At 39.5% G+C, this 25,703-nt stretch overlaps 2 protein-coding genes across 15 annotated transcripts in view; one reads left to right on the top strand and one right to left on the bottom strand.

Moving 5' to 3' along the window:
• The window catches only part of LOC110375834 (cytosolic carboxypeptidase 1), a 62,986-nt gene that overhangs the window by 17,920 nt on the left and 19,363 nt on the right, over positions 1-25,703 (top strand). For 3 of the 11 annotated variants that reach the window (XM_049836475.2, XM_049836476.2, XM_049836477.2), the window contains 17 exons: positions 4,201-4,283; positions 4,375-4,465; positions 4,711-4,791; positions 5,424-5,591; positions 5,901-6,032; positions 6,291-6,422; positions 6,755-6,898; positions 7,069-7,266; positions 7,335-7,632; positions 7,713-7,954; positions 8,031-8,226; positions 8,457-8,579; positions 8,819-8,945; positions 9,378-9,585; positions 9,874-10,046; positions 10,320-10,457; positions 11,344-11,522. In XM_049836475.2, the coding sequence (XP_049692432.2) occupies positions 4,201-4,283; positions 4,375-4,465; positions 4,711-4,791; positions 5,424-5,591; positions 5,901-6,032; positions 6,291-6,422; positions 6,755-6,898; positions 7,069-7,266; positions 7,335-7,632; positions 7,713-7,954; positions 8,031-8,226; positions 8,457-8,579; positions 8,819-8,945; positions 9,378-9,585; positions 9,874-10,046; positions 10,320-10,457; positions 11,344-11,522 (2,713 nt within the window). Of the gene's footprint in view, positions 1-4,200; positions 4,284-4,374; positions 4,466-4,710; positions 4,792-5,423; positions 5,592-5,623; positions 5,795-5,900; positions 6,033-6,290; positions 6,423-6,754; positions 6,899-7,068; positions 7,267-7,334; positions 7,633-7,712; positions 7,955-8,030; positions 8,227-8,456; positions 8,580-8,818; positions 8,946-9,377; positions 9,586-9,873; positions 10,047-10,319; positions 10,458-11,343; positions 11,523-25,703 lie in introns of those variants that run through there. The other 8 variants (XM_021334097.3, XM_021334098.3, XM_049836478.2 and 5 more) reach the window with 7 other exon arrangements.
• LOC110375836 (uncharacterized) lies at positions 11,638-25,667 on the bottom strand. 4 transcript variants are annotated; one of them, XM_021334105.3, is made up of 6 exons: positions 25,399-25,667; positions 16,698-16,803; positions 14,170-14,246; positions 13,879-14,086; positions 13,362-13,529; positions 11,638-12,680 (listed from the first exon to the last, which is right to left on the bottom strand). In XM_021334105.3, the coding sequence occupies exons 1-6, from the start codon at positions 25,457-25,459 to the stop codon at positions 12,251-12,253; spliced, it is 1,050 nt and encodes a 349-aa protein (XP_021189780.2). In that variant the 5' UTR covers positions 25,460-25,667; the 3' UTR covers positions 11,638-12,250. The 4 variants fall into 4 exon arrangements, with proteins under 4 accessions (XP_021189780.2, XP_021189782.2, XP_021189783.1 ...); XM_021334107.3 differs by having other exon boundaries at positions 13,362-13,517; positions 25,399-25,666; XM_021334108.3 differs by having other exon boundaries at positions 12,540-12,680; positions 13,352-13,529.

Genomic DNA, 25,703 nt, shown 5'->3' with positions numbered 1-25,703 from the left:
CGGATCCGGCGTAGCTGGGTAACAATAGTATGTACTTACGATCCGTAGCGTGCTACGCAAACTTACGGTAATGACTCCGATGGTTCTTCAATGTACTTCCATTGTACTTGGTGTATTTTTACGGCATTAATTATAAAAGGGATTGCTCGTAATAAAACTTTACCAGCGGTTACTATTTTTGACATAAGTATACTATCGGGCAAACGAAAATAGAAAGTGATATCCACGTGTGTAATTTCAAGCTCTACACTCCCCTTACACATGTCGTATTAACATGACTTGAACACAGTTATAAAATCACAATACCTAATTGGTGTGACACGGAACATCTTTACGTGTATTTAAGCCTATAAAACTGAAACCTTGAGTGTAAACTCAAAAGGTGTCATCACTGCAGTAACATCGCGTGACCTATCTGTGTAAAATAAGGGTATGGTGCATTGGGCCCTCGGCCAGCGCCGCCCGTGCCCCTACACCAATTGTTACCGTTAATTTATACGACGATATCCAAAACTTATCAGCTTTTGTTCAATTACAAACAACTGGCGCAAGCAGTACCAAGCGGTTCCCACACTTCTATTTCCCGACGGCTTTGTAAAGAATATTAAGTGTTGCTACCAAAGCAATATATTTCTTCTATATGTTTTGTGATACATTTCGCTTTTCCACTGCCGTAAATCAAAATGATGCTTTTACAACGGAACTACTTTGCAAGTATTTGCATTACCGATGTTCTTAGTCTTTGTGTTTTATTATCTCTTATATTTACTGACTAGACAAAAGGCAGTAGCATTTTTGGACTAGTTTTGTGACGCAAGTGGTTGTTATTATTTAAATCTTTAGTAACCTATTCGAATGTTAATACGAGTCTTAGATGTAGACGTATAATTACAAATTACAACCTTATCAATTATAAAATATTTTTACAGCAGCAATAAAGCAAAGTCTAACAGATCTATTTCTGTGGTATCGTTAATCAAGTTTCGCCTTGACATTGGGCAGACTGGCACTCCTCGACGGGGTATATCACGATACACGAGAGCTCGTTGGTATAGCTGGACGGCTGATAAGAAGAATTTTCAAGTATTCTTTTAGCGTTTTTAGTTAGTAACTATGGACTTTTCACAGCTGCACTTCTTGAATTTTAGTTCATCGTTTTATTTTGTTAGCAAAATTAACACACAAAAAAAAAAAACAAAAAAACACAATAATCCATATTGTCCAAAGTTTTGGTATCAATAATGTTTTGGGAGTCTTTGGAAGTTTTTCTCAGCTATGATTTATTGTTCATCTGTCCCGAATGCATGTTTGGTACATGAGGAAGTAAACACAGCTCCGGAATAGAGTAGCTAATGTGCCCACTAATGGACCATAAATCTTATTCAATTCCAAATAATTAAGACAATTGTTATCACAACCTATGTAACTACACGAGTTGAATGAAAGCCAAATTTTCGACAAATGTGACCAATTATCGGCGTCCAGTATTTGGACTACGCTGAAAATTTATATCGTGTCAGTAATAAATAATTGCTATCCATCAAAATATAATTGCCATTTTAATAATTCTGGCAATGATCAAGAAGCTATTAATGTTATAGGATAAACGGAAGATTTTGGAATATGTCAGATTGGTTTATGTTATGTATTACGAACGTCATAAGTATGTGCGATCGAATGACTTCTTACACGTGTACTTTAATGAATTCTGCCTACTAGTGTTGCCATACTAATTTAAATCGAATAGATCTTAATGTGCTGATGAGCATTCAATTTCTGGCTTTCTTCTTACTGGCACTTTGTCATCTTAGTTCTGTTTGATGCAAAACAAAAGTTACACTTTGTCATCTTAGTTCTGTTTGATGCAAAACAAGTTACACTTTGTCATATTAGTTCTGTTTGATGCAAAACAAGTTACACTTCGTCATCTTAGTTCTGTTTGATGCAAAACAAGTTACACTTTGGGAAAAAATTTTAACGCAATAGAAGTTTCTAGCATCAACAAGTTTACACAGATTTGCGAAAATCAAAAATAAATAGAAATGCGACGACATCTTCTGTTTGAACATAATTAATTAGAGCGAGTGAATTAATGTCGTCTGTCACCTAAATGAAACAGTAAAATATATATTTTTTCGATGAAATAGATAAATTGCTTTAGAGAGGAATAAGTTCATCTTATTATTCTCATCTTACAAAACATACGAGTACCTACCATCCCAAATAATTTAATGAGCTACACAAAATTTTTAATCATTAGTCTACATTGTAATTATTTCTTTGTTTATCAGTAAGCACCTAAGTTCTTCCGTTTGGACACATCTATTTTTACATTGTGTATAGCCTTCTACTAGACATCCAGCCCCACCTTCATGCATCCCTTTGACATTGGGATCTCGAACCAAGTATTTCTATAAGTAACCAAGTATAAGTATCAGAAATTCTCAAACGTAATTGATGCCAATCTAGATATTTGAGATTATTAAATATCTGCCAGCTGTAGACAGGGACGTGTTTACAATTTTGCTATTGGCACGCACAGGCGTTAGTAGTGTTGCCGTCGTAATTGAGCGCACTGCAACATGCATCAAGTTCATCATATCGTATCGTATACAATTATAAGGCCGTTCATTATTCCGCTGATAACCCTTTAATGAAGAAGCCATGTTCGTGTCAGGAAGGCCATACATTCTGAAGCGATCACTCGCGATGCCAATCGCCAATAGCTGTCAGTGCGCTTAATGAAGTGTGCTGGTATTAATTGGCGTTTAGATGCATTCAATTTCAAAATGATAATCACCATATGCAGAAAATTAATCACTAGAGAAAATGTTTAACGTCAGGATCGTTTTATCAAATAATTAATCTGAGATATTTTACTTCCTGCTGACTTCCTGATTCGCTACGAGTGCCAGATTGTACACACAAATAGGAGTGCTACGCAATTTTCCTGAAGCGTAATCAAATTATATTTTGCCGGTTCGTCCGGTGCGTTCGAGTTCTGTTGCCACGGCGTCAGTACATTCTAGAAATGACGGCGTCCGCGTATTTAGAGTCGTGCCGGCTGGACTGGATGCGTCCGAGCGCTCAGCCGCCGGCGTGACGTCGCCGCCACGCGCGTGCCCCGCTGGCGAGCCGCCAGCCGCGCCAATGAGACGGCATGTCATTGTCACTACTGCCCCACTAGGCCATCAATGCACATTTTAATACAATATAAACAACGATGTACTTGAAATGAAGTATGCGCTTCCGTAGTCGTCGGTCAAGATCTTTACATGGGAATAAATTGTACAAATCAACGTTTATAGAGTGGAAAAATATTATCCAATATTTTTGTTGATCTAACTTTGTTTTCATTTTCTGAAAATGTCGATATTTCAAAATAGTAGTTTAGTATTGAGCTTTATGTAAGGTCTCTTGACAAAGCTACATTTCAGGGCCTGTTAAACCAAAGACTAATCACCCCTGTTTACACTTGAATTTACATCTCTTGCTCCAATTTACTGCGGTACAACTGCTTAATTATGAATACTAACCGAGTTGTGATTAAGAGGAAAAAAAGTTTATTTCTTTGTTTGTAATTTTTATGTTGGACTTAGGTACCATATTATTAATTACAACTGTTAATTTTACCCACCAATCACAAACTAGTTCTGCCGTAGCTCATAAACATTGTTATTTAATTAAAAATAAGAATGTCACATGCCTGATATAAATATCATTTTTTCAATATGAAACGTGCAATAACATTTACATAACAGCCAAAAAAATACACTGGAGTGATTGCGAGTGATTGCTTTAAAATAGCAGTTCAATTTAACCAGTTGACGATTCGACAAACAAATTGATTTAGTATGCATATGTAAAGCTTGTAGCGGTGTAATTATACCGGAATGGCGATATTTACTGGCCATAATAATACTTGGAAAGACCACTAGTCGGCCTCGGGTACCGATGATCTGCTCCAGTTGTAATATGAGAACAAAAAGACTCGCGGAAGCAGTACGGCGCGGTGGCAGGCATTCGGCGCGGGCGCACGGTCACCGCGCCTGCGCCGACGCACGAGGACGCCCTCTCTACGCACTGGCGACGACCCTACATTCTGTCTTTCGCACGAATATAATGTCACGCCTATAAACACTATCGAATATATTATTTGTTGTGACACCTTGATTTATTCCAAACTACTTTTATTTTCAGACAAACATGTTCGCCAGAGCACACTCGATAAACTATGGAACAAACAGTCGGGAGCCATACAGATGCTGCTCGCTATATTGGAAGTGAGTATTTTGCTCAATAAATTATACAAACTTGTTGTTTTCTAAAGTAATTTTGTTCCATTCATACTGATGATGTACTGTTGCGTTACAGAGCTCCAGGGATACAGCGACAGCCACATACATTACATCCATACTGAGGGAAGTTTTGTGTTTGAAACAAGGGAAAGGAAAAAAATGTTCAGGTAAATATTGATATCGGTGCTAAATCTACACGATAGGATATGAGTACATAAAATTGATAAACGCGCGGTAGCAAATGATCCCAGACAACAATCTTACGTCTGCCTTTATGTCATCCAGATTATATCGCCGTTACGACATAAATCCGTACGAAAGGCCATAAATGTTTAAGATCGAATCAGTCGTTCTTTACTAGCAGATACCACGTATAAAATGTAAACTTTCATGGTTATTTTTAATAAATTAGTTCCCATTGAGCCATCGGGAAACAAGAAGAAAGATACCAAAAAATCTGGCAAAGAGAATAAAGTGCCCGCAGTTAAGAAGGGTATGTCCGTGTGTGCCGCTTATAATGTAAATACGTTGGGATTTATTACAATTTATACAAATAAACAACAAACTAATCAAAAATGCGAAAATATTGTACAGCACTGCATGCATTAACTTTAACAAATGGCAACAAAAAATAAATGCGAGATTAACCGATAACGATTATAACACGTTTTATTTTAATTGCACATTTGCTTTCGCATTTAAAAAGTATATCGATGACCGCACGTAAAGTATTAAGCAACACTGACATTTCAATGATTGCTTTACTAGTACCCTTTCTACTTGGTACCTCCTTTCTGGCCTATCTAGTGACATTTAAGAAGAGCTCACTTAGATGAGATGACATTGGACCAGTTGACAACACGGCCTTGTAACGTGTAATATTGGAGCTATTGTCGATTCAATTGTCATTTCACCTCACTGCTGTGTTCGATCAAATTAACATAATATTTCATCATTGATTTTCATGAATAAAAATTACATAAACAACAGGCACATTGTAAACCAAAATTGCTTTTCCTTTAACGAATCTATCGATAAAACACTATGTCCAAACGAACTGCTTTAACCATGTAAACCCCCTGTACAAAATTGTATGACAAAACTTGTCGAAATCGACAATTTCAGCGAACAACCTCGCGAGGCAGCAGTGCTCACAGCACTTCATATCGATAAACGGCACGCAGGTGGTGATCCGCACGATGATAACAACGCACGGCAAACGGGACGGCAACGTCGGTAACGAGCTGATGCTGCAGGACCTCGTGTGGATAATCGCCTCGCTAGCGCCGAGAGGTAGGGACCCTAACTGCCGCGCTTGATTCCAGCTAACAACTTGGCCCGCCATCAGTGCGCTCAGGACTTCATTCAGATAAAAGGCACACAAGTAATCATACGCAGGGTACTGGGCACCATGCACGACAAGAGGGACCGGCACGCTGGCACCGAGTTGGTGATCCAAGATTTACTATGGATCCTTGCACCTCTTAGCTCACGAGGTTACCAATATTGATTTTAAATGAGTACTATTTTTTTTCTTCAGTACATTGATTTTGATTTGTTCCAAAAACTTACATAAAAATATGATTTTATAATTGCTTTCAGATCCAAAGTTTGCGATGAAAGTGAGGATGCTTGGTTGCGTAAGAACTATGCATCTTATACTGAAGGGACATTTTACGGATAATAAACTTATATTCCCTTTACTCGTAATTATGAAACAATTGGCCAAAAATGGTAAGGATCAATCATATTTCAAGTTTTACATTAAAATGATAATGTTTACTCTTAATTATCGCTTGAATAACGAATTACTGCTTGGTAAACAAATTAATGATAAATTCAATATCTAACGAAAACTTTGAAACTAAACTATGTTAACATACGTACTTATATTTAATCACAAGATCTCCAATACTATAAGAGTTTTAGAGGAATAGTGATAGGTATTCCAACATGTTCCCAAATCTGATATGGTAATTTTTGCGATTTCAGCCGTTACTACCTCAATTTTGATCCGTGATGGTGTAATAGCAACATACGAGCGTGTGTTGGTCAGCCTCGGCTTCATCCCGACGGCAAGACTGCGGCTTTGTCTCGACGCTATTGATTATTTCAGTAAAAATAGTTAAGTGACCAAGTCATTTGTTCTCCAAACGATGATCATGTTTATCTTTGTGATACATGTGATTAATTGTTTCGGTATTTTGTGTTCAAAGACAATAAATAGATTGCACACAATCTCTCAACTAGCATACAACAATTTGTCACAGTCGAATGACACCACAGAAACAATTCTGATACTGTGACACCTACACGCCACGCAGCCTTTACCTTCACCCACAACCTTGGAATATGTTTTGTCGCTAATATATCTGTTATTTTCTTTTGAAAATGTATGTTTGCATGTCCAATGCGCCATGTGTTTGTCACTTGATCACACGTGCGTACTCACACAGAGGTGTGCTGCATGCAGATCGTGAAGACAGGCCTCTGTAGCGTGCTCCTCAGGGTGTTCGACCGGTGGGACCGCTACGAGGGACGCATGAGGCTCAAGATATGTGCGCACATACTCCAGACCCTGCAGCACCTTTGCAATATCAGTACGTATCAAATGTTTCTAAACTAATGCAATACATTTACTACTCCTGCTTAAAAGCAGACCAATCTTCATTTGTAGTACAATGTCTAATAATCTGTTTTTTTTTTATCATTTTAAATTACGAAAACGTCTTAGGAACAAAATAAATCATAAACAACATTTATGTTTCAGAAGCTGGGCGGCGAGCGTTATGCACAAAGAAACATGTCCAGACCTTGCATAGGTTCTGCTCACAGTGTCCTGATGAACCTGAGTTTGATGGACTGCTAGCAAGAGTGTGTTCAGTTATTACATTATGTTTAAAGCACCAAGCTTTGCCTGTACCTGTCTCCAGTCCTGCATCATTCAATCTCAACCCTATATTAAAAGGTAAAATGATTACAATAACAAGTTATATAGATAAATAATGGAAGCTCTCTTAAGCTTTCTATATTTAGACTTTTATTTTATAGGCACCAATGCTTCCTGGCCATGTCATGAAGACGAAGAAGATGCAGCCAATTCGGATTCCAAAACTGTTAATTCAGATTTAGAAGATGATGGTCCCGATACGGATTTAGAAGGCATTGATGAGTTCCCGGATATGGAGTTTGACGAAAGCGAATTGAAAACTGAAAGTACCGAAGATACAGATAAGACGCATAATGTTTTACAAGGTGTTACAAAGAGTGGAGATAGTTTGCAGAGTGCACTTTGGATTAATCCCAATGAGAGAGACTTAGAAGACTTAAAAAAGTAAAGCAATTTAAGTATTACCGTTATATAATTATAAAATAATATTATAGATAGCTAACATTCAGTTTGATTTCTTCCAGATATTTTATTTATTTCAAAGAGTTTGGTTCTTATAATAAGCAAATAAGACTTGTCAAAAGTCGGTCTAACTCTCGAGGATCGATATTAGAAGACTTCCTGTTCTCGCAAAATAGTGGTAACAGGAGCGTTCCTTCCAACCTGTCACTAACTGCCGTCATAGGCCCTTCTGACTATGAGAACGTTTTGGGACCATCGCAATCACCCTCGTTTTTACAGTATCATAAAATCCACGAGAGTGCTTGTAAGTATCCCGACGTACACAAACCAATCCATCCTTCTTGAGAAAATGCTAATTCTATTTAATATTTCTGTAACAGCTACAACTTCGTGCTCGTCATTGAAAATTCATAAAGACATTTCCAAATATAGTACGTTTGCTAATGTGTACTGTACGATATCGACAAGGGTGAAAAGTGTGATACCATTCGTAAAAGTTGCGTATCCTGACATGATGGGTGGCCAAGGAACCAATCAGCCTGAGCCTTTAAACAAGATGGAGAGAAGTGCATGCAGGCGAGTATTGAAAAAATATTTATTTTAAAGGAACTAGCGGTTTACGTCATAAATGCCGTGACGAATGTTAGTAATACTAAAAGTTCAGTTGAAATAATTCGCGGAGCACCAGTGCCAATAAAAATGCTATAAAACTAAGTCTTGTACCATATTGACGTCATTTCAGATTGAGCTAAATATTTAGCAAAAACTAAAATAACTCTTAATCCTTTTGAATTGTTTTCTTTTAGGATGAAGCTGCTATCTTGTGTAGACAGGGCGATAAACCCTGAAGCGTATATGAATGATACAGTATATGACTTAGACCAGCTATGTAGTTCAACGACTACTCCTGACGCTGGGGCACAAAAAAGGTAACTACATATTAATCTACATAAATTGGTTCAGGATGATTTTATTTCCTCTGTATAGCAAGCACTCATATTAATCCTTACCGTCGTACCACAAAAACTTTTAAACGTCAGTTTAACAATTGTCTAAAAAAAAAAACGGATGTTGAAATAAGGTCCATTTTGCGGCCACACTCTTTTTAGACAAGTGTTCGACACATGTTTATGTTTTTGTAGTAAGACCACTTATGTTTATGATATAGTTTTAGTTCGGAAAACATATGCCTCACCAACACCGATGAACAGGAGATCACGAAGGTCAACAGTTTCTCATCCCGGCTCGCCTTTGAGTCAAGATTTGAATCTGGAAATTTGAGGAAAGCTATTCAGGTAACAATTGTATTAAAGACGACAGCTTAAAATAATTTATATACGTATGAAAAGCGGTGACTCACCTATAAAATGCGTACAATTTTATCATTAAAGACTAATGAAAACCCATAGATAGTTTTTCTTGAAATTGTAACTTTCGATGTGTGGCTAGAAAATTGGATACATTAAGCTTTTCACCAGGCCAAATTACTACAAGTTCACATAGAGGACTTCTATGTCCACCTGTGTATAATTTCAAATTTTTCAATCGGTAACCGATAGTGCCGAGAAGCCGAAAATCGATCTCGTGGCGTGCACTTGGAGAGGCCTATGTCAGTGGACTGCGATAGGCTGATGATGATGATGATGATGATGAACCGATAGTGAAATATATAGACGCACATAGACTGTCAATATCATTATTCGTATCTACAAGATAAGTAACTTCAGGTAGGTCCGAGAGAGTACGAGTTGATCCTCATGCCTGACGTGAACTCGACGAAGCGTCACCAATGGTTCTACTTCGAGGTTCGCAACATGCAGCAGGGACGACCTTACATCTTCAACATTGTCAACTGTGAGAAGTCTGACAGCCAGTTCAACTTCGGCATGAAGCCAGTCATGTATTCAGTAAAGGAGGCTGTTATGGGAAGACCAGGTATAATTGAATTTCATTATCATCTTTACTTTCCTCATATATAGTATGGAAATGCTTGACTTCGCTGTAGTATTTATTTTTTCCAGTAATATTTGCTACTTCATGTTTCCTATTTGTATAAACTACATAAGGGTGATTATTCCGTCAAAGATATGTGAGTGATGCCTTATCTACATTCTATTTTAACAGATCCTACAATAACTTACAGTTTAAATTGCAAATACATGCTGATCTTCATAAGCGTTTGAGTTTTAACTTAGTTTTATATCACGCAGTATCTGTCCGTAGGTTGGGTGCGCGCTGGCTCCGACATCTGCTACTACCGCAACAGCTACCACTACGCAAACCAGAAGAATCACAACAAGTGCTACTTGACTGTCACCTTCAACATCGAGTTCCCGCACACCAACGATGTCGTCTACATCGCTTACCACTTCCCTTTTACGTATTCTATGATGATGGTGAGATACTTTGTATCCTACATTAAAATATTCTTCTTTCTTTTTACAGTATTACAATATTATTGTTCATATAAGTCGAAACACATTAACATCACAAATCATGGGTATAACCAACGAAGCAAGCTTAGACGAAATGCTTTAAAAATATCCTTATACAGACCTCTCTTTGCAGCAATGTCCTTACCAGATAGCAGAATTTCCTTCACATTTTTCCACATACGCACATTTTTCAAACTAACTCAGCTTGTTGAAATAATTGGCATTGTTTACCAGACGCGGATATGGCAGTGGAGCCTGCAGATGCCGTCAGGATCGTACCTGCGCGCGGAGCCTCTCTGCTATTCCCTCAACAACAACGAAGTCCCGTTGCTTACGGTCTCGGCTGAAGACACGCCTTCCAATCCTATCGTGGTATGTTGTTTTTCTCCATAAAAATACTTTACAAACAACATTCTTTAAATTCTTGCACTTAGTACGGAACATAGATGCTGGTTATACAACTTGCGATGTACATTTTAATGCGAAGTTCTTGCTAATTTTTATCGATCAATTAACTCTGCCTTACGTAGATACTGGACGTAGTTTATGACATCAGATAGGCTTCGAAAGCGACCACGTTCAGGTAAATTGAGTTTTTAAACTTGTTGACGACAAGATTTGCTCAATCTTGTCATACCCTGATTTTCATGTGTCTACCTCCTATGCATCCTTAAAGCTCTGCATTCTTAACGGGCTCCAGATAATTGCTTATTTGTATGTATATTTTATACAAATAGTATTATTTATACCTATTTTATTTTGTTTATGCATTTAGTTCGATCTTTTATTTTGATAAGATATAGATCTATGTTTAATAAATTGTCCAGATATGTTCTGTTTTTCTATCAAGTTTAGTATTACTCGGTAGTCGCAAATTGAGTAAACAATAAAATATTTCAAGGATAAGATAAAATTCTGCAGTTTCTGTTTTGAATTCCTAAATCTTTAGCCTCAGTAATATTCTTTAATCTAAAATAATCTTATCTTTATTGTGTAGCGTCGTAAAGGCTGACAAATGTACATAGGAGTATCAATGAGTGGGTAGTAAACTAGACAACGAATCCCATCATTAATCATGGAAGATAATCAACTTTGAAATCGCAATACCTCTTACCAATATGTATTTCCATTGAAAAAGGCCTAAATTCAAGTGACATTCATCTGTTTCTCTGATTAGAGACAGGTAATTTAAGGGCCAAGTCACAGTCTAGTGAGACTTTTTATGAAATACTGCTAACACTGGCCGGTATACTAACAGGATCGTGAGATAGTGTTCCTGACTGCTCGCGTGCACCCTGGCGAGAGCAACGCGTCATGGGTCATGGATGGAACTCTCGGCTGCTTGTTCGGCTGTTCCATCGCTGCCGCTGCTCTTAGAGCCAAGTACGTCTTCAAGATCGTGCCTATGCTCAACGTCGAGGGAGTCATCAATGGCTGGTGAGTTATGTTTGTGTGTTTTAAAGTTATGAGTGGCTAAGAGTGATTATTTTGTGATCGAAATATAAGTCTCCACATAGCACAATTAAGGATTGTGTAAAATGAAACATCTGTGTCTTATAAGTATAAACTTTATTAACTTCGCTACATCACTATTCTTTAAATTCTTGAGTTTCAACTTAATATACTTAACTAGGTACGTCACGTATATAAACACTATCTTAAACCACTATGTATTTCAAATGATATGTCCAGACAATCAATATTCACTTAATTTTCTTACATTAAATTAATACATTTTACGGTTTATCATCAAAAATACCGGAGATCTGATGCTTCTACGTTATTTACCTTAGCGAAGTTTAGGTACCTATACGTGGAATACTCATTTTGTGATATTCGACATTACGAAGACGGAGGCAAGTCGCACGCAAGCGAGTCGCCAGCACCTTCAACCTAGTTTAATAAATCATATTGCCCCATAATATACCTTCGAAATCCCCATAATCATTCATGTATAAGCTGGAAAATATTACGATACTAGAAATCTCATTTACATTACGTGATATCAATACAACAAGGCGTACAGTGCACCCTCAACACGCAAGCTTCTAAAGTAAAACACCTTAAAATTACGTATAAATGCCTCAAATTATTGAAATAATACTTTTGGTAGACTCAATACCTAATTGTCACGAAAAGATACAAACGAACCGCTCGGCCGGACACTAGTAGGCGGGGGGTGCCAGCATGCCGCTAGCGTGGACGGAGTGCTCGGTGGCGTCCGGCTCGGCGGTGGAAGGCGCCTCATCGGGCGCGGCCGCCTCGTGGCTGAGGTACGCGGCCGGGTCGTCACCCGCCATGCCCTCGTCGTCGTCGTACGGGCCCTGCGTCGCCTCCTCCTTCTGCTCCGGCTCGGGCTCGTGCGCGTGAGCGTCCGACGCCCGCGAGTAGTGCGAGTCGATCTGTGGTGACGACGGCAGGATGCCGAGTTTCTTGATGTGGGGCGACTGCAGGCCATCCAGGGAGGTGGGGCGCAGTTTGCCGATGAGGTCGTTGAGGGTGAAGTGCGTCGGCAGGTGTTCGGAGCGCGGCGGTGGCGGCGACGACGACGTCAGAGGGTGGGCGGTCGTCGTCGTCGTCATCGACAGCGGTTTCCTACCGGCAGAACATACCGACCCTCGTGTTAGAGAGCCGCTTGTAAAATGCACCCATGCTATAATGAATGCTAGATATCAAATGTATCGAGCGATATCAGAGTTATGATAAAATTAATAACAAAATTATTTTAAATGGCCAATTATGTTAATGGGATTAGTATTTTTTTCACAAATTGCAATGTTAAATACAACATATGAAAGATAAAGTATCACTTTAACAAGAGATACCAAGCAAAGCCCCCTTCACCCACCCACCAAAAGATTTTGTCAATTTTGAAATTGTTTATGTAACCATAAATTCATAAATGATATTGAAACAGAATAAGACAATAACGTCATAGATGCCAAATGTTGTCTGCTGGGTGTAGGGCTCTTGTTTGGTGGTTGGGTTGGCGCAGAGGCCTGATCCCGCGGGCCCGCGCGCTACGAACATACATCGAGATAGAACCAAGGATTAAACTTGGTCTTAATTGTTAGCACACTGACTACATCGTAAACTAGTGTCCCAGATGTTATTACAGTTAAACATGTCGTCCTTTAGACACGTTAGATACCGGTTGATGAAATTGGTATAATCGAAACTCGGAACCTGTCGAAGCCGCTAAATGTGAGAGAGGTGAGCGCGCGGCTAGTCGGGGAGCGGGCCTCCGGAGACGGCTGGCATCTCACCTGGCATTACCCCTGCGCGGAGGACACGGGGATGGAGCCGTAGTTGTAGTAGTAGCAGCGCGTCTGCTCGCAGATGAAGTCCTTAATCTCGCCGCAGTGTTGGGGCTCCCAGTGGAAGGTCGGCGCCTTCAGAGATACGCAGCCGTTCGTCATCACGTGCTCCGTTCTGGAATACCGACTAGTTTTTATGCAATATTGTATTGTACAACCGGTACAGGGAATTTAGAAGCATTGCCCTTTAATGCCACGCTATTTATAAACAAGTTAGCGCAGCCAGCAGAGCGCATCGTGGGAAAAACGCGTAACCGACAATTTTCAAGAAAACTGTATTACACTCTTTCCTTCCCAACATGGGAACCTATTGCTTCCTTGGAAATAGATCGATAGATAGTAATGTGAAAAACGAGAATGTCTTTATACACCATAGCGTGATTGTTGTGAGCCTGTTAAGGAATGAATGAAATGGGTGATCATTTTGTTCTCTCTAGGAAGTTTGTGGGTAGTTCTCTACAATAGTAACAACGTACCCGTGTCTGGCAGTGCGCTGTGGCGCGGTGCTGCCCTGAGGCACGTCGAGAGGGTCGATGCTGTCGTCTGCGTGCTGGCTGGGCGCGTCCATCGGTAACCGCCGCATGTAGTTGAATGTCGCGTTGAACGGCAAACCGGTGCTCATCCAAAGATACATGTCAGTGCCTAAATTGTTGCCTGATGTCCAGAAGTCATACTTATTGTAACCTGAAAATATATAAGGTACCCTTTGTATAATGTGAAACGCGAAGCTAATACGACTGACTGAAAAAAGTTGACATTCATCTTACCGGCATTAGTAAGGTATGTAGTTATGGAGTCAGCCTTTTCCTTTGTTTCGAAAGACGCGAGCTGCAATCCTAATGATCTGCCGAAAAGAAATGCCACAATTAAATCAGCACGTAAAAACTTATGTGTCTGGTAGAAAACAAAGAGTACGAGAAAACATGATATAATATTATGTGCTTTATGATGAAGAAGACAAGAAATATCGAATGGAGTAACAATTACGTTGTTCAGGCAACAAATAGCCGAGATTGAGCAATTAATTTTGCGATTTACTGTTACCGCTTGCGGTTTACGAGCACAGTGTGGGAACCGATCGATTTCCTTTGGGATCTCAATTAACAATAAATACTTAACACAATATATTCGCTTCAAAGGCAGGCATCAAATATATCTGAGGTTTACGATATTGTTCCGCGTAACACAACACTTTACGGCATCACAATTAACATGCGCTTACCATATATGCGTTGCTACTAAATAACTATCCTAGAGTGTACTATCGTTGCTGCTAATCGTATTCAGCTATTAGCCTGAACAGAGTACAAGTTGCACCAAAGCCTGTTTATCGAGATGCAATTTATTCGCTAAAGACAGGCCGTTCAGGCCACGGCCTTGCCACGATGGGACCACATTCCGAGCCCAAGTTCAGAAAACTCTGAGAGATTAAAAACCTCTACGACATCATGCAACTGCGAGGTAAATGCTCTATACTTTTAGTTCTTATGTATATCGAGGATTATATCCACATATTAATTGCGACAAACGTTTGTCATCGTATTTCTTCACAATTCTTGAAAGTCTAAAAGAAACATGCGTCTGATAAGTACCATTGTACGAAAGGTAATCATTAACGTCTTCATGAACATGAATGCAATGAACACTCGAAAGTTTTTATCCGTTAATCTTTCGTCGGAAATTATCGTCGTTGAAATGATTTACGGTGGGCAATGAAATTGGCGGTTTAAAATTCAATAAAAGTATATCATCCGTGATATATTACACGTAAAAGCTCTCCAAAAACAATTCGGTCCCAATTGAAAGCCGAAACACGTTTCAATTGAAGACTTTTTATTATGAATTAAAACGTCGTAAATTATACTGCACTTGAATTTATCACGAAGTTACTGCTAAATATTTGCCCGAGTCCATTAAGGCACCTTCAGCATACTTTAGTGCCATATTTCTTTTTGCCCCATCTCGTTTTGGATCTTGATGGATCCAGTTTTGAAATCGGTCATACATAAATAAATTTATTTTTAATTCTATACGTCGTCAAGCTTCATTACCAATACTTAAGCAGCTTAAAATATCTCTGAAATTTCATGTTTTTCCATTAGCGTTTTTTACTCAAATTGCGTCTTTAGACTAATAATTTAAATTTTATTATTCCCGGTATATCCATTTAGATGGTGCAACAAAAAATCGGCGACAATCACGCGTCCTCGTCACATCGGTACCGTTAGTTTCTTTTTGTCATCGCGATCAAAGCGAACCGTAACACGACTCGGAGCAGTTTGTAAATTATCCACGGGTCCGGTGTTATTGCGACCGAGACGCATCACCATAAAACTTGTCGTCACGCAGCACCTGCTCCTGAACTGCATCCCGTCATGCTTGTCATGACGCGAATTCGAGTCATATTTTACAACGAGTTTGTCGCGACCTTAATCGATTTTTCAGTTCCATTATTTTCCATATAAATCCGTTTATTTAGCGATACGGATATTACGGGTCGAACTTTACCATCATTAACAATTGGAACCGTAAATAGGTCGTGACTGCGACGCGTTGGAAGGACATCGTGACCGAGCTACGGGGCTACTGACCTTTCTGAGCAATTTGAACGTGCACGTGGTCGGATCTAGATCGCGGTATATGGCACCTCTCTAGTGGCGCTTGCGGCACAATACCATTTTCAAACAAATGGAATCATTTTCTCATATAGGAAATCATTACTTCGCAGAAACGAACCAACGGGACTAGTAAACTTATAATTTATCAAACTTCAGAGGAAATAGCTTGGAAAGACGGGCACGTTTACGAAATGTATTGATGGAGTCAGTGGCAGTGTATTGCAAGATTATAAACAAGAGTGTTTTTTTTTGTTTCATTTATATTACCTGTATACATTTTGATAATATTTCTATTTGTTTACTGTGATACAAGAGTAAGACAAGTGTAGTCATGTTCTCTTTTTCATAATTTTTGTTCTGAGTATTTAACACGGTGAAGGGCTCATCAAAGTAGATTTTAATGGTACAGGTATTGTTCTCGACTTTTGCCTCAACCTCGTAACGGTAATGTAAATGACCCTGCACTTCCTGGTGGCTGAAGCGTTGGAGCACACCTAAGCCTGGTTAACGTTAACCTAACTACCTATGTTATTATTCGAACTAAAGGAACACGACACACCAGATAAGAACATACGAAGTCACGATTAAGGAATATTTATCTCACGAGAAACGCCTCGGGAGATGCAAATCTTGCACTGAACTCTGAATACAGTATAATATGAAAGATTGTAAAATACCTGCAGTACTGATAAGCGAGGAAATAGTTGAGTTCCGGGCTGTACGGGTTCATCCTTGAGATGAAGTATTGCACGCCATCTAGCTGTATAGTTGTTATCCTTTGAGCTGAAACAATAAGAAAATTGACTTCATTATAAAGTTTAAAGCAACAAAGATAAACTGGTATAAACTGAACTGATGTAAGAACAAAAAGTTAGAAACAAGACCATTTGTGTTAGCTAGAAATAGACACGCCTTCACAGCTTTAAGAACACTCAAAGACAACGAAAACACATCTCCGCGTCGAAACCATTTCTCAGTTCAACCCGTTGACACTTAGTATCCAGTTCTCATGGAGATAAGTGACAATGGATCTGACACAAAATGAATATGGCCGGAATAATGGGGCGCCCCTCATTCAGTTCATTCATTGCTTTAATGCGACGGTTATGAGACGCCCGCGCAGCGCGCCTGCATTACCTCGTGATTTACATCGCACGTCATGTGCTCTGACATTGACACTCTACTCAGCCAGATTATCATAAGAGTAATTCAAAGAATACCTTCGTAATAGCGATGCTGATATTTTATCTCTTTCTGAGTGAACAATAACTTCTCTCTTCGCGTGGTCATGTCTGGACTTTTTTTGTTCAGTAATGTATTCCCACACCTCTTTTCACCTCTACTTAATATGTTCGCCACGATGTCTGAACTTCATTGTCATAAAGTTCGCAGTTTTGCACGTCATTTTCGTACTACGATTGCAGTATAATGCAGGTACGTGCATCACATACAAGACAAAGTGTTTCGCGGTCGGACCCCCGCTGCGCTGTAACGCCATAATTAATTCAGTGTCCACTTCTTGCGGTTGACCGCAAAATTTTATTACTTCCTAATTTGGTTCGGTATTGAAAGACTTTCTGTTATGTCTTAATTAGTTCTTCTACTGTATAAATGTTTGTCTATTTATATTCAAAGTCTACACTATAAATAAACCAGACATCTTGATATTCCGCTGGGAATGTAAATGCCGGGAATAATGTAATTATTTCCAATGATTTGCATTACTACGTTTGCATGTACAAGACATCTCACTATAAGGAATCAAGCGGCATCAAATGAAACTGAATATTAACTCGGATTTATCTAGCTTAGTGACTCGCAAGCGGAGATACCGGTCAATACTCCATGAAAATAGATTAGAACTGCAGTGTCATCCACTTTAAGAAGCATCGACGCGAATCTCACGCTCGGCCGAGCACGAAATACTCCGAACTGCATCTTTACAACCACGACCATATTAAACAAGACCACGACTCCTTGCCTACAAACAAAAACAAGATTTTGTTTTCTTAAGAAAGTAACGACATAGCATTCAATGGTCCTATATATAGCTCATCGTGCCGTACCGCGAAATGCAATTGTGAGCCCATCCCAGACAATCCACGAAGAAAACGAAGATTAACATGCAGTCGTGGACCGCGCACGCCTTTATTCAAGCATCAACGAGGTGATTAATAATACGTAATTAAATGCATCCTGCTTCGCGTCAGACGGTAGGGGAACAGACTAGACTAAGTAGCTTCACGTCGCTGATCTGCTTTACATACTAGTTAGCAATGGTAGCCCATTAATTGGTCTTAGGTTGATAGACGCCTTGTCACTCGAGCCTCACGGAGATACGAGCGAATTTATTCCCGAGTACTCAAACTACATTATGAGACACATCTTGATTTTAATGGTTGCATTATTTAACATGACAAATTATAAGATCTTCATTCGACTAATAATTTTAATAAATAAGCAGTTATAAATGACAACTGTGCCATAAAAGACTGTTGGCAAATATTACAATAATCCTACACTTAATCTGAAAATACACGGAAACGTATGCGGACACATGACCGTAAATATCCTTATTGCTTTCCAACAGTTTATTGAGAAACTCAATGGTATATTGTGTACGTTGTTAAGAAACCTGAGTTCTACAACTCAGCTTTACTCGGTTATTAGAGGTCCTGAGTCTACTATTGGAATCCATGCATAATGTAACCTCATGCATAAACGATGTCGCGCATTACTTGCTTACTTCGCTTTTACTTCTTGTTCGAGCTTTTCCTTGATGAATGCCGCATTCTGCAGTCACTGTAATAGCTGCAGCAATTTATCTTTGTTCACTACTTTGTTGCTATTCTTTTCACGGTGTGTTCTATCGAACAATTTATGCGGTAGAAGTAATCTCTGTGGTAAGTCTATCTTCCTACGACAAATATATTTATTTGTTACATTGTTTCTTGACATTTGTAGCGTTTTTGAAGTGGTTTGCGTTATTCCGTTTCATGCAAAACGTTGTTTAAACATTCTAGATAAGAATACTTGGACATCAGGATAAAGTCAGACCCTGGAATCCTGATATTTCCTGGTAGCATTAATGAACCTATTCAATCCTTATAATCGTAGACGTATGCGATTACAAAGCGATATATGGACATAAAAGGCGATAGTTAGGGACGTTTAGAAAGTGCTGGCTGACAGCGAGACGAGTGTACACGAGCAACAATGAGCGTCGGGGAGGCGGGTCACGTCGCGTGACTCATGCGCGCGCGCCGCATACTGATGAAGAGCATCGGCACTCCCGTCCCGTCCACATAGCGTCGGAACCTCCAAGACGAGGATGCCACTGTTCCATATAGTACTAGTTTTGTAGGCGCGACAATACGACCTGACCAGGGCTGTCAATTGGCCACTTCCTTCACAAATCATAAAGCGAGTACGCATTCTACATTTAAACTAAGTGTAAATTGCAAACCAATTAATAATTTTCATTGATACCTACATATGGCTAAGCCTTTACCCTTAGTCATACAGGTAGATGTGTGGCACCCCTATTGTATAGGGGTGAGTGTACTGTGCGTCGCCGTGGATATCCGGCAAGCTCATCCACCGGACGCTAACGGGCCGGTGTCCAAAACTGCGTCGCAAATGTCACGCCCGCGATGCGGTGCGCAATCGCAAACTAACATCGCGATTTGTACTTGCCGACTCTTTATGATCGCGAATCACGATAGCGCGTTTTGGAGAAAGAATTTAAACATGCACTCTCTGAAGATACCGTACTAACTCTTAAAGTCACACAAAGACTGCAGCAGCAAAAAAATGTCCCGAAATGAAAGGTTATCAGAGTGATCTATATGCTTTTGAGTTCTCTGAAAAATAAAAATGAGTACCTGAGATTGGATGGGTGATAAAGATAAAAAAATAAAATGAAATGAAATAGCGTCTTGAAAAGTTAAGGCCAGACTATTTTTCGGCGTAACTGCAATGGAGTTGAAGAACTAACAACATTGTGCATGCAGGTTGACTTGAAGCCGAAGATAATAATTAATAAGATAAGGTACTTTCAATGTGTACCTAATTCTCTAATATATCGATTACGTAGTTTTCCTAATCAATTCAACGTACGTCCCGAGAATATCGCGGATATCGTTACTCAATCACCTATCAACGGTCGGAAGCTAGCAGATGTAACCGTCGCGTGCGCAATCGCATACAAAACGATCCACACCACATTATTAGTATCTCTCCACGATCCTTATGCCATTGTCTCATTAAAATTCGTTTACGGGCTATCTTGTGGAGGAATCTCACGTCTTATATAAAAATAACAACTTCCTCCTATTCATTGGTACTGATGTTACATGGATATAAAAAGTAAGAATCAATGGTCATTTGTATTGATTCAGTTATTGACGAGTCAGTTGGTGTCTCAATAAATTAAATGGAAAAGTTTGAAACAATATTGTCGGTCTCATTTGTATGGTCCTTACAAGCCTTTCGCAGCTTTGAGAAAATATTCATTAATAAAGCAATTGATACAAAAGAAAGCTCGTGTATTCCATATAGTACTTTTGCAGAAATAGTTAATAGCTCTGGCAACAAATATGAATTTGCAATTCATTAATAAAAAGCTTTATACGCCTGAGCAATTCACAGCGGGGGAATGTTCTTTATGGCGAGTTGATCATTTTTGCGCCCTCCACTGACACTGTAATTACTATTACTTATGCATTCATGGAATTCTGCAAAAGGTCGTATAATTATCATTAGAATACTACTTATTACAGCTTATTTCTTGTAAAGAGCTCTGCACATTCCCTGCCGGAAGACTAATATGTATAATTAGTATTATCATAAGGTGAATGCAAATTGCGCAACAATTACTCGTAAAACTAGGATTTAGATATGCAGTAACGTCGTCATTTAAAAAGCAAAATTACAATGCTAATAAATTCTTCTACATCTTACATAGGAACCTCCAGTAAATTATAGAAGAAAATTTTTCTCTAAAGCACAGTTTTCATGCCACATCTAATATCACCCGAGACTGCACTTAAACCAGTTAAGACCGGTTAAAAGTCGTTGCAAATTATGCATTATCAGCTTCTAAAAATAACGCCAAGTTCCTCCACATAGGACGTTGGCTCTTTAAGGCAGAAAAGTTCATCATTATTCTAACGGACGCGTCCCCACGGGATATGAGCACCTCTTAGTTTTTATGGCAAACATTACTTATTGACTTAATGAATTAATTGGATAAAAACATGTTAGATAAATGCTAACATTAATAGTCCTATTGCATACTGCCTGAGAACCCGACCCGCAAGAAATTGCGGAAAAAAGTAAATCAACTTTACTGACAAAAAACGACGTGTCGTGTGAGAGGAGGCCTGTGCCCAGCAGTGGGACGATAAATAGGCTGTAACTAACTGACAAAAAAAGATGAAACAATACTAGAAGCGGATGTTAATATTAAAAAAGAAATAGAATTGGCATATTTCTAGTAGTTGCAGTGTCTTTAAAACTTCTATAAAGCTCTCTTTGTTTACTACCTCTATGATTAAGTTTGACTCGCTCGGCAAGAATTTAAAAACAGGGCCATAAAATATCACATTTCATAAAAGTGAATTTGGGGAGAATTATAAAGACATTTGAATAGTTTAATAGCCTTCATCCCCCAAAAGAATCAGGTATACGGTTCTACATTCCAAGTAACGTAAAATATCATGTTACTACTTTTTACGACCTCGTAAAGTTCCTTATTAACGTAAACATGCAAAGGGACATCAAATCTTTTACGCGCCTTAGTGCTGAATGTAGGTAGAAAAACTAATTTTTCGACGGCAGATCTTCTATCACTTAAACGTTGATTAAAAGCTGTGTAATCGTGTAACCGCAAACCGTTGGCGCCGGCGGCGGCAGTGCAGCGGCGAGCGGCGCAATGCGTGCGTGTGCGCAATGCAATGCATTACATAACGCGAACCAGTTGGCGGATCGAGCGCAACCACCCGGCCCTCGCGGCGCACGCTCCATCTACTCCATGCATTACACGACGTGTATTTCACGGCCGTGCCAAGTTCAATGTTAAATATTATACCTTTATCGGATATTGTAAAGTCTCCGTCTCCGATTAGATAAACTCTGTGGGAACATTTACATCGTGATAAAGTACAACTCCTCATAGATCAGCCAACACTTATCGTGTCTTTGAACTCGACACGGAAAATTGGTTTACGTCTATTCTTATTATGGATTTGTAAGAAATGATTAATGATTCGAACACCTGAAGCCACAAAATAGTTATCAAATTACCGATTCTAAATTAATGTTTAGTAAAAAGTGCAATTTTGGCGTCTATCAAAATTTTTGATTGGTCTTATGCGTGGGAACATCGATCGGATTGTTCGTGGTCGGATAACGATCGGAAGGCAAAAAAGGGATCGAGATAATGGCGAACGAACGATGCGCAAGAGACGAGCCCAAGGACGGCGCGCGCGACTCCTCTCTCGCGTCCGCTACGGAATGCACCTACCAGACTATTTTTAGTAATCAAACCCGATGCCGACCCGGTCCTGGTCCCGGCGGCCAGCCAACGAGACAAACAAATGTCCGCGAACACTAGTGATTCCACTGAAATTATATTGCTAACGAGCCCTCCACTGCCGCGCAATTACAAAAACATAGAGCTAAACAAAAACCATCACTGTAGCAAGAAATTGTATCAGCCATCAGTTTTTTACTGCAGCATTTGGTGACTAAACCTCTAAATTACTTTTTCTTTGAGTAAGCAAAGCTCACGTCCGATAAGTAATTTGATACAATCGTACCACCTGGTGCTGCGGCCACATTACTTTTGAATTATAGTGACAAAAAAAATTAAGGCAGAGGACCACAATAAAGTTCACTTAAAGGGCTTTCGGAACCCGACTTTTGGAGATTATCCATATTTAATGTTCCAAAATATTGGTCGCATATCAGCCCCGGACGGGATGGAATTTACTTTAAATCTTAGTTTATGATATGAATAAAAAGTTAATGATGTAAATGATGTGACAATATTATAAGGCAGGTATCTTTTCTCAAACATGTTGTTATGATGTATTCGCATTCTCAAAATCATTGTCCAAATTCCAGGAAAGCCATATTATAATAATACAGCACCTATGTTTATTATACAGAGGCGTTGGCTAACTTAAACATAAAATTTGAAATGAGCTATTATGCATGAGGTAAATGATGGGTACTTGAATTATTGAAACATTACATCTGAAATTACTTATGGTAAAAGCGCTGGTGGTTGAAGTCATGGAACAATAAAATTGACTCTAGTTCAAATGTTATCTTTAAAAGATATAAATTCAAGCTCACCGCTGGTATTAAGCAAGGTAACTTAAAAATATTGAACTAGTTTTTGTAGCCGTAAAACGCAGGTATCTGGTAACAATGATTGAATTGGATACGGGCAATAACTCGAGTCATCGATACAGATTAAGAAAATGCATGAGTCGGCCGGGGCGACTATCTGTGTATAATCTGGAGTCATTTACGGTACCGGTGCGGGCGCTACAAGTATAGGGAGGCGGGCTCGCGGCGCACCATAATATTATTCCATGGAACTGCAGCGCTAGATGTCCTGGCCACGCGGCGGCTAGGCGAGGGCCGATGAACCCCGCACCTGTCGCCGCTCCCTCCGCATCCCCGCACTATTTTTTCCCAACACCGACTTCCGTCGAAGAGTTTTTGCCGACCTGTCGATAACCTGTCCGATAGCTGCGGACACGCCTCATTAGCGGAATCACTCCCTACTATGTTGATTGGTTTAAATCGTCAACTTTTCTCACAGACTCCGTCGTCGCACAGCCATCCTTGATGCAGTAATTCGCTGCATTCCTATAAACGCTTATACCTACGTTGTGAGGTGTCATTGACTCAACATCATTATGTGACAGTTGTTGATGCTGTTTATTTTGGCACTTTTATGCGACATTTCCTATCGTGCGTTATTTTGTAAAGTTGCCAGATGTTGTCCGGAAATGGTATTTTATGATACCTGCTTCTAATAAAGTATAGCTAATAAGCAATTATAATGCTGTTTATGTAGTGTATCTTTGTTGCTTTCATATTACAGCATACAATTAAATCTGGTTCCCATAGCGTGCCCTTTCTAATGCATTGGGTCCGTACACTTGTGACAGGAGCATGGTACCCGCGAGTGCAGTGTCGCATTGTTCAGCCGGTGTGCGTGTGTGCGTGAAGGCGCGGGCGCACTTGAGTCAACACGCGAAACGCGCCGATCTGCCCCCGGCTTTACGGCTCACCTCGGGTACTAAGACTCGTAAGGTTTGTTGATATTAGCCACCGGTTACGATGGATTATACGAATTTTATTGCGTGTAACAAGCTGTAGAACACGAACAATTTGTTTTTAGCATTTTTAGTTCTCATGAGCTGTGATTTCCTTGATCAATGGTCATTGCACTATTGCTCTCTCTTTCCCCAGTTTTCTTTCTGAGTTCTTTTTCTCGACTTTTCCTTTATCTTCGCGAAACTTCAAAGCTGTAGTCGCTAGAGCTTTGATGTTACCTACGGATGATTGGATGTCTATGTTAAAATAATATAATCTTAGTTATTTAGAAGGGTAATGGTGAGACTAGCTATTGTACTCTAATGAAACTCGAACAATGAAGGTCGAAGACCCGTAGGTCACAGCAACCACCTTGCTGCCACCACGCCGTGCCATTGTAGCTCTTACATAAGTTATTACTAGTTCCAATTCTTACAACTACGACTTTACATTTCCGCTAGAAAACTGCAAGAATTTAATTTAATTAGTTTTAAGTTCTAGTAGCAATGTACAAGTTTGTATTTGTTGATGAGATTGTAATTGCAGGAGCTTTTAAGCATTAGGCACAATAGGTAGTAGAAAAATAAACAAGTCCAATGTAAATATAGGATTAAAATGAACCACAATCCCATTACTAATAAAATTATTATTTAGAACGAGCTAAGTTTAGAATAGATATAAGCAGAACTTCAGTCAGTGTCGCAGCGCTGAAGCGCGCCACACCGCGCGTTTACAAATAACAACACAATTGACACTTATTACATACAATTTTTGAGAAGATTACTCGTGACGTAATGATGTCCTATAAACTGGTTCGCATACATTTTAAATATCTGCATTATTCAATTTGAACATTAATCATTTTCAATCACCATGTAATAATGAAGATTCAAGATTTTTCAAAACTTTCAGCTAAGCTTCAGTTTTTCACATGATATTATAATGAAGTTTTATCGTGCACAATCGTACTTCTTTAAAGTTTTATTATCTATCTTGTTAGCAATAATAGAAACACCATATTTGAATGCAACCATGACATACCTGCCGCGGGACCGAGGGTGGCTGCGAACAGCAAGAAGCAGGTGGCCAAAACGAGCTGCATGTTGATAGAGTCGAGCGATATCAGCGGGGAAGCGATCTGAGCACACGCAGGAGTGCGCACGCGCTACACGGGACACTCGGGGCACACTGATCGCGCGCTGCCCGGGACCCCCCCTTATAACACAGACGCGTCCCGCGCGCACCATCGCATGGGACCGCTATTGCGACCGCAGCCTCTAGCCCCGCGTACACTACCTCATCGCCTACAAAACTCTCCAACAGGGACATAGTAATCCAGCAATGGA

Source organism: Helicoverpa armigera, chromosome 3 (assembly GCF_030705265.1).
Source record: "Helicoverpa armigera isolate CAAS_96S chromosome 3, ASM3070526v1, whole genome shotgun sequence".
In the NCBI taxonomy this organism is placed as follows: domain Eukaryota; kingdom Metazoa; phylum Arthropoda; class Insecta; order Lepidoptera; family Noctuidae; genus Helicoverpa; species Helicoverpa armigera.
Note: the sequence above shows the minus strand (reverse complement) of the source record. Positions and strands in the feature narration are given on the sequence as shown.